Below are 14,847 nucleotides of genomic sequence, written 5' to 3'. Positions count from 1 at the left end.
TGGTGGGACATCGAAATATACGAAGAGTTGAGGTATCATAGGGTGTGTTGGTGGACGACACTGTCATAATGGCAGTGTATGGAATGAATGTTTGAAAAGACGAATGGAAATAAATAAAGGAAAACCAAAAGTAAGGGAATAACTCGAGATGCAGAGTGATGGAAAACAGGAAATGGATATAGTAAATAATAGAAAAATGTGAAACGATATGTAAGGCGTGCCATTTGATGAATAAGAAGTTTCTCTAAGGGTCCCTGGTTCGAATCCGGGTTCGGGCATGGACATCATATTTGCAAATGTATAGTGGGTTGGGTTGGTAGAGCAGCATTGACTGAAACCCCGCCAATAAAGTCCAAAATTAAAAACAAAAAAAAATAAATGTCTGGTGGAATGTTAAGAACAAGTCTGGTGGAGTTAACAATTGTCTTTTCTACATATTTTAATTTCTATGGAACATTGTTTTTTTAATGGTTTCCGTAATTTACAAGGTATTTACAAGGTATAGTTATATTTGCTTATTTAGTTATGTCAAATTAAGGATTATATATTTAAGAAAAATTGTTATAATTTAAAATCTATTGACGTTAAAAATTGTTAAGGATTGGTTTTGAACGTTCTTAAAGATAGCAATCTTACGGCAATTTAACACCGTTAGTACCGCATGCATTTCGGTGAACCCATTGACTTCGGAATCGTTAGAGAAAATAAGCTTTGTATTTAAATTTGATCTAATTATTTTGAAATTCCTAGTGCAAATTACAAATAAGGCCATTTGTAAAGGAAGTAAGTAAAATGATTTAAAAATCCTTTCATTCGCATTTTCTATAGAATCATACGTGTACTATTCATAGTAATTGTTTTACCTTGTACAGCGTTTCTATTTCCTTTTAGGTTGTAGAACAAACTAAAAATGTTGGACGCGTTCTCCACCACTTCACATACACTAAATTTTAATGAAATCGAAAAAATAACATTTTTTCTACACATTCACCACCCTTTAAATTATGGCGTTAAACCCCTCAGATTACCTTTTCTGCAGCCTACGCCCAATGTAATTTATCTAATTAAGAAAACGCATTATTCGCCTTATATTTTAGCTAACAAGTCTCATTCTGCCTAAATGTCGAAAGGTTAAGTGCTCTTGTAGCAATATCGATTAATTACTGCCCTTATATTACTTTTTCATTTAACTAAGAATGAGCCCCATTTCGTTTCTTAAAGGTTATCTTCTAATTCAGAAACCAATATCACTTAGAGATGTAATAGGTAAGTAATACTGCCCTCACTAGGAGTCGTTTGTAAGTGTAATTCTCAATAAATGACAAAGAGATTATAAGCATCAGATAGATTCGACGCACTTTTAGGTAGTGAGAACCTTAAGTGGTATCAGGCCCAGAAACTGGCGAACAAATTGCTCAAACTAAAGTTGCACACACAACATAAATCTGCACAAAGTACCTAGTACACTGTACGTAATTTTGTGCAAATTTCAGCGGCTTGCTGGCGTGTATTTGGAAATATGCCTTCTGGCGACGCAGCTGTACAAATTGCTATCTGAATGTAAGAGTACTTAAAGAAAATGTACCGTTTTAGGCACGAAAAACCTTGGGAACGCCCGTTTTGGAAAAAGAAGGCACGATATTGAGAGAATATTTTCTAAACAAAGATATCTTGCATCTGGACTTACCTTTGAGGGTTTAAAATTTGAAACAGCAATTATTCCAGTTCAAGCACTTGGGGAGGTTGTCATCGAAACTTTTGAAGATATTACAACGATTTTGAAACAACTTATTAAGGTAAGTTATTGTTGCTTTATTCGCTCTCACTTTCTTTTACAGGAATAATACAAACACTCAAAATAACAACGCTTAAAAAAATTTCCACATTGCCGGTAATTGCTGATACAACTCAATAATGAAATCGTAAGCACGTTTGGTTTTCGACAACGCGTTGTACAACACGTAAAACAACACTGTACCCTACACAATTGTTTGCAAAACAGCCTCTATTATGCAATTTGTTTCCTGGTGCATAAGCCGTATTATAAGTAGAAACAGATTATCAAAACCAAAAGTCTAGAAGTAAAACACTCCAAATTCCTTTTTTCTTTGAATTAAATTCGTGTAATTTAACACCGTTCACTCAAATTGTAGGAAATTATATTGACACATCCACCTGGTAACTGTAACGAGAGCGATTTATTTGAATTATATTTTCATTTTTTCCGCTGAATTTGGTTACTTCCTCGACTCAGCTAATTGGGAAGCAAGCGGTAAAAAAACGCTGATTCTGCAAAACTTGAAAGTCAGTCACAGCCCTACAATCCGTTTGGTAGTGGTGGAAAGAAAATAACTAACCAATAAAAATGAATTAAAGACTACCTTGACAAATCTTGATCACGTAGTATTTTTCCATGTCTGATCATTCACATGAAACGTTAGATCCAACAACTAATTTGATAGAGCTTTAACAAACAGCTAATCGATAATTTTTCTCTTTAAAAATGATGTCTGGCTTAAATAAAAATGCTACACCTCCATTTCTTATCCACTGTAAACACAATAATCCGCTTTTGCCTCATTTTTGCTTAAATAAATCTCTTGAGAGTGGCGCAAAGAAACTGCCATTGTTGTAATCTAAAGACACCCTATTTCCCGAAACACGTCTATAATACGATTCCAGCATTATACTTGTTCGTTGAGCTCCAGAAATTTGATATTTGTTTAAACAGCGATTATGTCTCGGTTTGTCGTAAGTTTTAATCTAAATTAAATTTGCTTCGTCTCGTACTCATCAATTTTCTTGGAAATTAAAAACCTTTCCGATTTTACTTCCTACGCTGTTGATAACCCTACAATGTCAATAAAAATCGTTGCTTTTCCGAACGTGGCTCCCTAAAATTGTCTTCTTCTGTCATATTAGCGATGTAATTGAAAGCTGGGAAGGATGTCGCACACGAAATTTCACGCATGAGTTCGCCGAAATATGAAGCTCGACGTAATTTAATTACCTCTTATTGAGGTTTTGTCTCGCAAGAACTGAATACCATCGACGTTGGAAGTAATTTTATTATAGCGGATGTTTTTGATCAGTTTTTTTTAGGGCACGACGAAATGGAAGCCGCTGTTAGCACGGTGGCATACATAAACCAGAGAGGGTTAACATAAATGTGTCTTTTCATTATATTTTGAAAGCGGTAGCTAAGGTTAGACGCCAATATTTCGCTCGGCCCCATTTGTGTTAGACGTAACAGGAAATTCGGAATGTAATATTGTTACCTTCTTTTGAGAGCGTTTCATATGCCTACGTATTCGCGTTTTAGAACATCACCGAACGCCTTTGAAGTGTCTTGTTAGCTCCTCATTATTATTTCAGATTGATATCCGGCGCTGCAGTAGGTATCCAATTTCCGTTGCAGGAAATGCCATTTAGATGAATATGGTGTTTCCCAAGCTGATTTTTAATGCAATGTCTTAATTCATTTTCCTCTTTTCACTTCCACACCCAGTAACTGTTTTGTTACCCTTCATAGGTAATGCCAAGTCACCATCTTGTATTTCTACAACGCAGCGTATCTATTATTTATACATACAGTCCACAAAACAGGAACCTTAATTAAAAGGACTCGCTAATTGAAACCCACCTTCATATTTAACCCAATTGACCTTGACTGCTGATAGCTACAGAAATTTCTTCCGTAGGGATTTAAATCTTACTGGTGAAGTTGCAGCTTTTTAAAGCATTTTTCCGTACAAATACGTCTCTCTATGTCCTCTGTGCTGATCTCCCCATATACCCACCTGGGTTGATAAAAAACGTTCTATCTTATAATAGTTATAGTTAGGCCAAGGGGAAACCACTCCATTAAAGACCTCATGGTATTCCTTGGGAAATGACAGAGAATGATGGAATGAATCCAATATTACATTTTCTCCGGGGTGGACAGTATCCGAAAAGTACATTAAAGAAAACCAACGAGGAGAAGGAAAAAGGTAAATTGAGGATGGGAAGTTGGAGTGATAGAGTGATTGCTATAAAGCTTAACGATGTGCCCAAAGGACGTGATAGTTTCAAGTGTACATGAAGTATACGCAAGGATAGAAAACATAATCGAGGAAGGAGGAGGCGGTTGTTGCAAAATCGCAATGAGCGATTAGAGTGCAGTGGTGGGAAATGAAAGAAATGGGAATGTGGTTGGCATGTATGGACTTGGAAAGAGAAATGAGAGAGGCAATAGACTGGTAGATTTCTGCAAAGAAACAAAAATGATAGTTACCAACACTTGGTTTAGTAACCATAAGAGAAGACTGTACACCAGGAAGTCCCGAAAGAGAGTAGATTTCATACTTGTTGAAGAAAGATACAGAAAAGGAGTAAAGTGAGCATGCGGATTACCAGGCGCTGGTATTTATCATGACCACATCTACAGCATATATGAGAAAGAATAAAGGGAAGACCAGTGTCGCAAGTCAAACAAAGAGACAAGGAGAAAAAATATCAGGAGAAACCTCGGATATAGTGTGACCCAAACATTACAGAAGAAAGTGAAAGGAATCGTGGACTGAGGTACATTCTATACAATGGTGTTAATTACGAAATGGGCAACCCTTACACAAGTTCGCTAAAGACGTGAGCACGATTGAATGTGTAAACCGTATTGAAATGTCATTGCAGGGTGAAATTAATTTAATCAGACTAACGAACTTTATCCAAATACTCTCATTAGTTCAGTAGTTAATTTCTCAGTAAAATTAGACCCGAGCTGGAATATTAAATAGGCAACTTTAATCTTTCAGTAGTAAGTTTGTCGGCACTTGTAATCACTAGTCGTACGTTTACATTAGTTCACAATAATCTCGATGGCATTTCAATACGTTTCCGTGGAGTAATGAAGGGAGACAAGATCGTAACCTGAATTATTTCCACGTCCTTTCCTTTCATCGAGGGCATAGGATGTATACGTATTAGGCACCTACTTCAATACTCGTGCGCTATCCATAAATCAATACTTTATTCTCGATCTATTATGCTAAATTGTGTACTCAGCGTACCTATATCAAGCAAATAGTGGTTCAATTGAAAGTTACTGAACATAACAGAAACTTTATTCGTAAATGTTCGTAATTGTAACGGTCCTAGCGGATACAGGCTACCCTTAGCCTTTAAAACCTCCCTTCTACACAACCTGTTTGTCAAGACAACCTGTGTATGTTGGGTTGCCTACGTTCAGGAACACAGGGAGCTGTTCTGGTTAGCTCTATATCGGTGATCCAGATCACCAGGGAGTTTATAATTTTATTTATTTATTTATTTAACCAGAAACCATACAGAATAAAAATTCCAATTACATGGCACTGGGGCTCTGAACAAATATTAGGACTTAAGATCTAATTTTATTTATTATTGAATTTAGGGGATCGTGAAAAAAGTCGATATCATTAACTGAGGACAACTTATTTAAAGCGATCAAGATCTTAATAAGTGGGGAAGTTGTGTTGTTAACTACAAAAATAGTATTATTTTGCCTTAGCTTAACAAATGGTACCTTAAGCTTAATTTCTTGAAGTAATTCGGAAGAGTATAACAAGTTGTGTAAAATTTTGAAGACAAAAATTGTGGAGGCAATGTACCGTCGGGTTTCTAACCTCGTTATATCTAAGCCGAAAGTACTATTTAAGTAATTAAGCTGGGTACCGTAAGAGATCAAATGTGGATAATTTTGGGTTGACCTAAAAAACATTACTCGGATGAACTTTTTCTGCACTTTTTCGATCATGTCTGAGTATTTGAGAGTTTGAGGAGACCAGATACATGCAGCATACTCAAGCTTGGATCTAATAAACGCATTATATAAGGTTAGCATTGTCTGTATATTCGTGAAATTGAGTGTATGCCTGATAACGAAACCAAGAAGTTTGTAACACTCATTTGTTAGGTATTCAATATGTAAGTTAAAGTTAAGGTTGGTATTGAAAAACACGCCCAGGTCCTTAACGGAGGTGACTCGTAGTAAGACCTTTCCATTCATCTTATAGTCAAAAAGTAAGGGATTTTTCGATCTAGTAAAAGTAAGGACTTTACACTTATTGATATTTAGTTTTAGTTTATTTTTGATACACCACTTAATTACTGAGTTAATGTCCTCTTGAATATTTAAACAGTCACTTGGGGATTGGACTTTATTAAAAAGTTTTAGGTCGTCCGCAAATAGTAGTACTTTCGAGTTTTTTATCACTCGCGGTAAATCATTTATGTATAAGAGAAACAGAAAAGGACCAAGAAGTGTTCCCTGGGGAACGCCTGATGAGGGATAAAATTCGGCTGAATTCACACCATTGAATTTCACTCTTGTTTTACGGAGAGATAAATATGATTTTAAGAATTGGCGGTCGGATTACTTACGCAATTTAAAACAAGTTTACGGAGCAAGACTTGATGGGATACTGTATCAAATGCCTTCGCAAAATCTGTATAAACACAGTCCACCTGGGCTCTCTCATCCAAGGCTCCTGCTGAGAAATGCGTAAACTGCATTAAATTTGTAATAGTTGATCTGTTCCGCGTGAAACCGTGCTGTTGATCTGCAATTATACTGCTGAGATGGGAATAAAGTCTAGTATAGATCACTCTTTCGAAAATTTTCGCTATTGCTGGTATAATTGCAATTGGGCGATAATTCTCAACTAATTTTCGGCTTCCACTTTTGTGAATTGGTGTTATTCTGGTGCATTTCCAAGCTTCAGGGAATGTACATGTTTGCAAAGCTAAATTAAATAGATGTTGTAAGGGGGTTACCAATAAAGATGCACATCCTTTCACGATGTAGGGTGGGATTCCATCTTCGCCTATAGCCGGCCTCGGTTTCAATTTTTTAATTGCTTCCAGTATCTCGGATTCATGTAACTGAGTCAAGTGCAATTTGGATAGCACCAGGTCCGATTCCACGTCATCTTCCGGGTCATCGTTCCTCTCCATAGTGTAGACTGACTCGAAGAAGGATGCAAAGGCGTCCGCAATGCTTCTGGCGTCCGTTAACGAGGTGTCTTTGTACTCAAAAACTCCAGGTAGTTGACTATTCTTCCTCAACGACTTGATGTAGTTCCAGAATTTATTGGAATTCTTCCGCAGATCCATTTCAATTTGATTAATGTACCTCTTATGAGCAATGTGGATCATTCTTTTGAGTTCTTTTCTGGCTTCAATGAAGTCTTCCGATTGGCCCTGTAACCGAAACTTATTTTTCTGTTTGATTTTCTTAATAATGTCTATATTAAACCAGCTAGGATACTTATTGGCACTCCTAATTGTAACTTTGGGACACATTCATCGAAAATGTTCATTACCGTTTGATTAAAGCTAGTTACTGCATCATCTACCGATTTGAAATTCTTCAGGATAAGAGACTCCTTCCAATTGACATCGCGAAAAAGGACGTACATTTTAAGAAAATCTGCTTTTTTGAAATTGAAGTTGGTTAATTTGGTAATTCGCTTAGCTGGTCTATGGACTTTGTAGACCATTTCTAGTGCAGGATGAAGTGGATTAATTTTATCCAGTGAGTCGACAGCAGATTTAATTTCCGCGTTTAAGTTAGTTAAAATTAGGTCAAGGGTTCTATTATTGCAGTTTTTTACCGTATTAATGAGTTTTAAGTTGTTTGCGGTTTCTGCCCGTCTGTCGGTTAGCACGATATCTCGATAACGAATGGACCGATTACGATTAAATTTTGTGGGTGGATTCTTTATCAAATTTGTAGATCGGAGTTCGTAAATTGGCGATGTGGCCCAAAAAATAAGGAAAGCCCATTTGACATCTCCGTGAGTTATGAACCGAATTGCATGAAATTCAATATGCGTATAGCTTTGGCCATATAAAACGCAACTCCAAAAGTTGAGCCTAATCGATCAACATTCACAGTGCCCTTCATTTATTACTTTTCAATTCGGGAAATCTGAAAAAATAACTAAATTAGAATGTAGAATTTGCGTAAAAATCGAATTTTTGTTTCAATAATTAAATCCTTCGATGTAGATAATATCATTATAATTTATACAAAATAGTTATTTATATAACAATAGCGCGAAGTTCAATTTCGCGCATTGAGACTGAAGGTATTTTGACGAGGCGAAGCCGAGTTAAAATATCAGTCAAATGCGCGAAATAACTTCGCGCTAGCGTTATATACAATATTTTTTCTACAACTGAACCGATTGTTCATTAAATTTGCTGTTTAAGTTCAACTTTGTCACGTGCGCGAAATACTTTTTTTCACTGTTGACGATTTCGCGCACGTTGTCAAGAGCAACCTTACTTATTAATTAACCGTTTAAAAATCTAGTACTTCGCGCTTCGAAATTCGTCAGAAAATGACAGGTTTTTTTGACAGTTGTAGAAAAACGTATTTACAACTTTCCTGTAAAATAATTAGAGGAGAAAATAATTAGATATAAAGAAATTAGCATTGAAATCCCTATGGTGCGTAAGCCGTTTCTACACCCTGTATAATAGTAATCACCTGCTGAAAGGATTGCAATAATAACTTTATTGTAGTAACAAAACACAAAACACAATACTACAAACATTTCCGCTAATTAATAATCCAATTTGTGGTTTAGTAGGTAGTAACATATCAAAATTGGACTCTTCTGTGCTCTATTATTTTATCATTCTGCTAATATATCACTCGGAACCTATAAATCAATAAAGCCCTGCTAATAATTGGCCTAGAAAAAACTTTATGCCTCAAATTTGTTGGAAGTTCGGTGCTTTAGAAGATTTATAACAACCTGTTTAACGTTAAATGTGGCATAGTTGTTGGAAGTTATTACGGAAAATGTGGCATGTTTCCTAAGCTTTCGTTTCCAAACTTTAACCAATTCAGTTCCGTTCGTAATTATTGCGATGTACCCACTTTCTGTAACGTCTTGCAACTTGTTATTTTCGTCTACCTCATTTACTTTGAAGTTGAAGGATTGATGTAGCTCCGAACATGCTTTCATATCCTTCATATCGCCATTGAATACCTATGATTACTTATTCAATGGTCTCACCAAAAAAATTGTACACCAATGATATTTGAAACCCTACTCAATGCTTTTCCTGATGTTCTTACGCATTTATGTGGCAACATTTTAATGGTGGAGTTTAAACTGCGTTAATCTTTCACTACTAAATATGCGTGTGGCACATTCCATGAATCCATAATTTTTTTAATATGCACAAATTGCCCCTTTACTTCATTAAGTAGAAACGCAATTTTAATTCAGATGTAAATAGAATAGGATCATTTGTACTGCTTTACGTATGTATATTCGGAATGAGGTAGATGAAGCACGTTCGAGAACGAGATACTTGAATATTCCCACGACGGACCATATCTTTTGCATAGTTATCAAATTACCGGACTTTTTTAACGCAAAATCGTATGGAAAGTGTTACTTTTTTTCAAGATTTATACAATGCGTTTCCATGGCGTTTAGTCCTATCTATGATCAGTAGCATCCATTTTTGGGTGACAGTAAATGGCGAATCTCAATGACATTATTCACTTGTGTTAAGGATCACTATATAAAAACATTTCGTGTACAACACATTTTGAAAGTGTCTTTTTTTCATGAATTTGCAGTTTGATTAATGAGGCCAAAACTAGTTGTACAAATAACTATTTTTCTATGTTTATTATATGTGTAGAATGTTCTATTCCTCTCACTCTAAACAGTTGCTTAATTTCCCGACATTTCCTTCCAAGATTCCTCTAATTTTGTAGTTCCAATACCTCCTACTTCTATGAATGCGTTCATCTCCTTATATTGCACGCATTTCTTCAAAATTTAAAATTGGGACTAAGTATTTGCCCTCTTTTCGCCTGGTTTTTTTTACGTTGCGTTAACTTACCCCAACTTCTACCCTCTGATGCCCTCTTATTTTCGCAAAATATTCTCCTATTTCCTTTGAATTTTTTTTCAAACTTAAAATGTTTGCTTAAGTCTCCAAATTTTATTTTATAAATATGTTTATTTTTCATTTGCCTATTATATGTCAATTATATCTGTCATATGTGATATGTGAAGCAGTCTATTACGCCCAAGGGCATAATGAGAGGGCATAATGGATTGTCATCTCATTATGCCCTCAAATTGGCCTGTCAAATTGATTGACGGAGTTATATTATGTCATAAAAAAGATGCAACTTGATTCGTATGGAGCACTTTAATGTTGGGCAAACAATAATCATGACATTTGTATATTGGAAATGCATTCTTTGGAACGATGAAAAATAAAATGTTGTATGCACCTCAAGCATTACTCAATATTTAACCCTCGGGCCGGAGGCCCTCGGACTCTGTCGCCCTCGGCATAAATATCGCCTTAATGCCCTTGATGCATAATAGTTATTTATGTATCAAGGGCATTAAGGCGATATTTATGCCGAGGGCGACAGAGCCCGAGGGCCTCTGGCCCGAGGGATTGTAAGTCGCCCGAGGGTTAAATATCGAGTAATGCCTGAGGTACATACAACATTTTATTTTTCATCGTTCCAAATAATGCATTTCCAATATACAAATGTAATGATTTATTGTTAGTGCTCCATACGAATCAAGTAGCATCTTTTTTTATTACATAACTCCGTCAATATATTTGACAGGCAGTTTGAGGGCATAATGAGAGGGCATAATAGATTGTCATCTCATTATGCTCTCTCATTATGCCCTCGGGAGTCATAGACTGCTTTATATATCTCATATGAGAGATATAATTGACATATAATAGGCAAATGAAAAATAAATAACTATATTATTATTATTTTTTTATTATCGCTCTCTTGTTCCCTCAACAGGCTTGCGCCCAATTACAGAGTGAGTATCACGGAATTTTGGCAGAAGTGATATTTACTGCATTACTTTTGCTAAGGTAAGTACATTAATCCGTTAACAGTAGTTAATCACGTTTTTTCTTCATACTTATATCGCCCAAACCCCAAAAAACCTTACTTAGCATTCTAATTAAAACCACAACCAGTAGAAGCGCACCCAATCCAACGAAAATCCCATCCCAGAGCAAATACTGATACCAATTTAACGTCATCGCAGACGATTTCAAATGCGGAGCTCCTTTATGACGTAAAACATATTCTATCCAATACATTGACTTCTCCAGGGGCGACAGCGGTTGGTCGTGCATAATTTTAGATCTCATTTTGGCGACACGACCGTAACTGCAAGTATAGTGTTCCAAATGTTTAGCAACGCGCCTCCTCACCTGGGATTGTAGAGCATCTCGCGTAGTTCACTGCCAAAATTCTCCACGTTTAAATCCTGAAACTGGATGTATCTCCCGTAACCCGCCTCTTGAGCCATTGCCATGTTGAGTCCTTGATCGGCAAACACTGGCAGCCCCAGCAGTGGTTTTCCATGGTAAACTGACTCGATGGTGCTTAAAAGTCCACCGTGAGTAACGACAAGGACAACGTTTGGATGTGCTGAAAGTCAAGTTTGTGCATTCCTTTTAACCGGTAACCCACCTAAGATGTCCTGTTGCGGAAACCACGGGCGCACCAAAACGTTTTTCGGTTGGCCTGGAATGGTTCCGTTCTCCCACTTCCATAAAACTGTGTGGTTCAACTTTGAGAACGCGGTGAGAACGGCGTCCTTTTTCTCTTTCGAAAAGTCTGCGCCTTTAAGATTGGAGCCCATGCTAAAGTAAATAACACCATCTCTTGCACTATCCAGAAAATGCCGAAGATCTTCTGGTAGCGCTTTCGGAGGGTAGACGTGGTATCCGGCGATATCAATTGCATTCGGTAATAGTGGTGCTACGTCGCCGATACTCATGTGACCGTTGAATAGTACTAGGGAAATGTTGTAATATAGTTCGCGCAGAGGAGGAGCTCCTGGAAAGTATTTCTGCAACAAGTCCTGGTGATTAGGGTAGCTGTAGAGGTAGTAACTCAGGTGAACCACCGCGTAAATCACGGTGTTGTGCACCCTTTGCCAAACATTCATGACACTTGTATAACCCAAGACTAGTTGCGGGACGAAGGACGGGGGAGCTGGATTGCCAATTGAGCCACTAATCCAGGTGATTGATGACATGGGACTAAGAGCTATGCAAGGTGCTTTAAAATGGTGGCAAAATCCGTAGTAGGAATCGGTCTTTAACTGGTGCGTTATAACGACGTCAAAGTGACCATGTTCGCGTAAAAATTTGGTTACGTTTGAATTATTCAGTCCAAACTCTGACATCTCTACTGTAATCTTATCCATCCACATGACCTTACTAATGATGTTGCTATCGCTTTGATCGTAAAAGGTTTTTGCGACAGCTAAAAAATCAACCGCATTGTAACGTGAAAGAATTGAGTAGGCTATTAAACCTTTCATCTTATCAAGGGCATCCGTCACTAGCACTTCTCTAAAGTTGTCCATTGGTGCATCATTGGAATACGCCGATATGACTGTTACATCGTGACCTCTTCTCGCTAACTCCTTAAAGATACGGTTACTCAACACAAAATGGCTGTAAGAGGGGATTGGGCAGACGCCCAAAATGCGAGCGGTATCTGCTAGACGAATTGCCAAAACTAGGTAAATGGAAAGGTACATGTTAGGATCTGCGTGCGGAAGCACTGACTGACTTGGTCGGACCATGGAATTTGAATCATGGTCACGTTCGTCTCGCATCGAAGTGTTTTAATTAAATGCGCGTGTTTTTCAAAGATTTTATTCTCACGTTCAGCACTTTACAAGTGGCTTATTGCAAGAATATCTTCTATTGAAACCTTACATACGTATTTTATAAGTTGAATGTATTTTCTCTCCTGTATTTAATCCACCAAATAAAAAATGTATAACCTTTTCCGTTGCAATAGGTTCATAACCTAATTCTGCAGCAGTTTCTTTTAAAATATAAGAACGTTGAGAAGCAGTACCTCGAGCATAACGTTCTTTCTCATTTGTACTATACAAGATAACGGTTAAAGTTTGTAAAATAACTTGATGTTGCGAAACTGGCCAATGAACTTTCTCTGGCAATAATTGAGGTATCTGTTACCTGACTGCAATTTTCTCAGACTCCTCTATACCTTGATGACAAATAACCAGATAATGTCTTTACATCTACGTACGGTATGACCTGGGATTAAACAAACAAAACATGTCCTTTTTTGAAATCGTTGTAGCGTATTAGTATAAATTATATATACTCATTAATGTAAAGACAATTTGAACTACCTACTTGCGCGTTGCCTTAAGGCGGTGTTTTTTGTGTTGTGAACGTCAATTACCTACAACACTTTAACTCATGCCTGGATATTCTTATATTCACGTATTGTGTATCGTTGAGGCCAGAAGAGGATTGTTAACCGACGAGGAGCCGCGGCATATTAATAAATCTATATCATAAGAACCTCAGATTTTATCAACCAGAAGAAGTAGGAGAAAACAATCCGTTACAAATCAATAAGATCTCCATTTAAAACCTATATTTCCTCAAACCTCTGTTCTAAAGAACCCAAAGCTGCTTTCAATTCGAATGAAGGCCTCTTATTGATGCAATGATATTGTCACACATTTTTATGTAGGAAACACGCAAAATTAACCGTGGCTTTACCATAATCAACCTTCAAAAGCTACGAAATACTTCTTAGCGGTCCTGTCACGGTCGCCAAGATAACTCCTCTAAATAAAAAAGGCAGATCTTCCTCCACAAATGGCAACCAATCAATATTTTTGACAAATATACATAACAACTGCTCTTTTTGTAAATCTAACATCCAATTTAATTGAGTGGTGGCCGAAAATAATCTGCTTGACATTTAATCTACCTCGTAATCTACACATACCAACCCATAAACAAAGCCAAGCGTCTGCAATTTACAAGTGCTAAAAAGTTGGGGTTGTTTGGTACTAACAATTGACACATTTTCTTGCATTATATTCACACACATTATCTCTGAAATGGTCAATTGAATTGAAACATCCACACTTAAATTATCTAAAAATGGCTTTTATATGTGGTCCTTTCTAAAAGAAAGTTAATAGGAGAGGACTAGATGGAAAAGCTTGATTTTGATTAAAAAGCGTTTCGGTTTCGGTTATTTTTTCAAAGGACTAAGGTTTGTTAGAAACCTTATAACGAGTTGTTAACTAAATTAACCGAAAAGATTTTAGGAAAATCCCACAGGATACTGTTTATTCCCAAAGTTTAAAAAAGTGTAGGGGGTAAAAGATTTTCAACAAATAATAAAGTTACATGTACGGTTGAGGAGTTATTTGCAGACTAAAATTACGAAATTTTTTCAAGGGTTTAGGATTAATTTATGAAGTTCAAGTTTTGAAGCTTAAAGCTTACGGTGAATAAATTCAATTTTGTTTTAAAATATTACAGTGCTTTGTGCTTGAACAATTTTTACCCTAATGAAGACGATTTACCATAGTGAATGTTTTTAACCATGCAGGATATTTTCATGTACCTTCATTTTGCAATTATTGCAGTCACGCATGTCACTTCCCACGATATTTTAAATAGGTAGATCAGTAGTTTCAGCCACTGTGATTGGTAGAATTCATATTCGCAGACTTCCGCTCAAAAATGAGCTTTCCGCATGGCCGATGACAATAAAGACATCGTCCTATTCTACCCTTTTCCGACAAACCAAAGGGACAAAACAAAGGAATTCCATTCGGTTAGTTGAATTTCTATTAAAAGCTAAAACAAAACTGACACTTGGATGAAATTAGCATTTTGTACCCAACACAATCCCTTATTGCCTTTTATTTCGCAGCGCGCGTTTTAATATAATGCTAATATGTATGTACATCAAACAACGCGACTTGGAAATGAATACGA

The 14,847-nt window shown here is 36.7% G+C and overlaps 1 protein-coding gene across 1 annotated transcript; it reads right to left on the bottom strand.

Annotated features, from left to right (window-relative positions):
- Positions 1 to 10,823: 10,823 nt before the first annotated feature.
- On the bottom strand, positions 10,824 to 12,613 carry LOC116174029 (UDP-glucuronosyltransferase 2C1-like). The gene is made up of 4 exons (XM_031491804.1): positions 12,374 to 12,613; positions 11,522 to 12,322; positions 11,260 to 11,479; positions 10,824 to 11,215 (listed from the first exon to the last, which is right to left on the bottom strand). The coding sequence occupies exons 1-4, from the start codon at positions 12,600 to 12,602 to the stop codon at positions 10,939 to 10,941; spliced, it is 1,527 nt and encodes a 508-aa protein (XP_031347664.1). The 5' UTR covers positions 12,603 to 12,613; the 3' UTR covers positions 10,824 to 10,938.
- Between the last annotated feature and the right edge of the window lie 2,234 nt (positions 12,614 to 14,847).

This window comes from Photinus pyralis, unplaced genomic scaffold, assembly GCF_008802855.1.
Source record: "Photinus pyralis isolate 1611_PpyrPB1 unplaced genomic scaffold, Ppyr1.3 Ppyr1.4_LG6, whole genome shotgun sequence".
NCBI classification, from domain to species: Eukaryota; Metazoa; Arthropoda; class Insecta; order Coleoptera; family Lampyridae; genus Photinus; species Photinus pyralis.
Note: the sequence above shows the minus strand (reverse complement) of the source record. Positions and strands in the feature narration are given on the sequence as shown.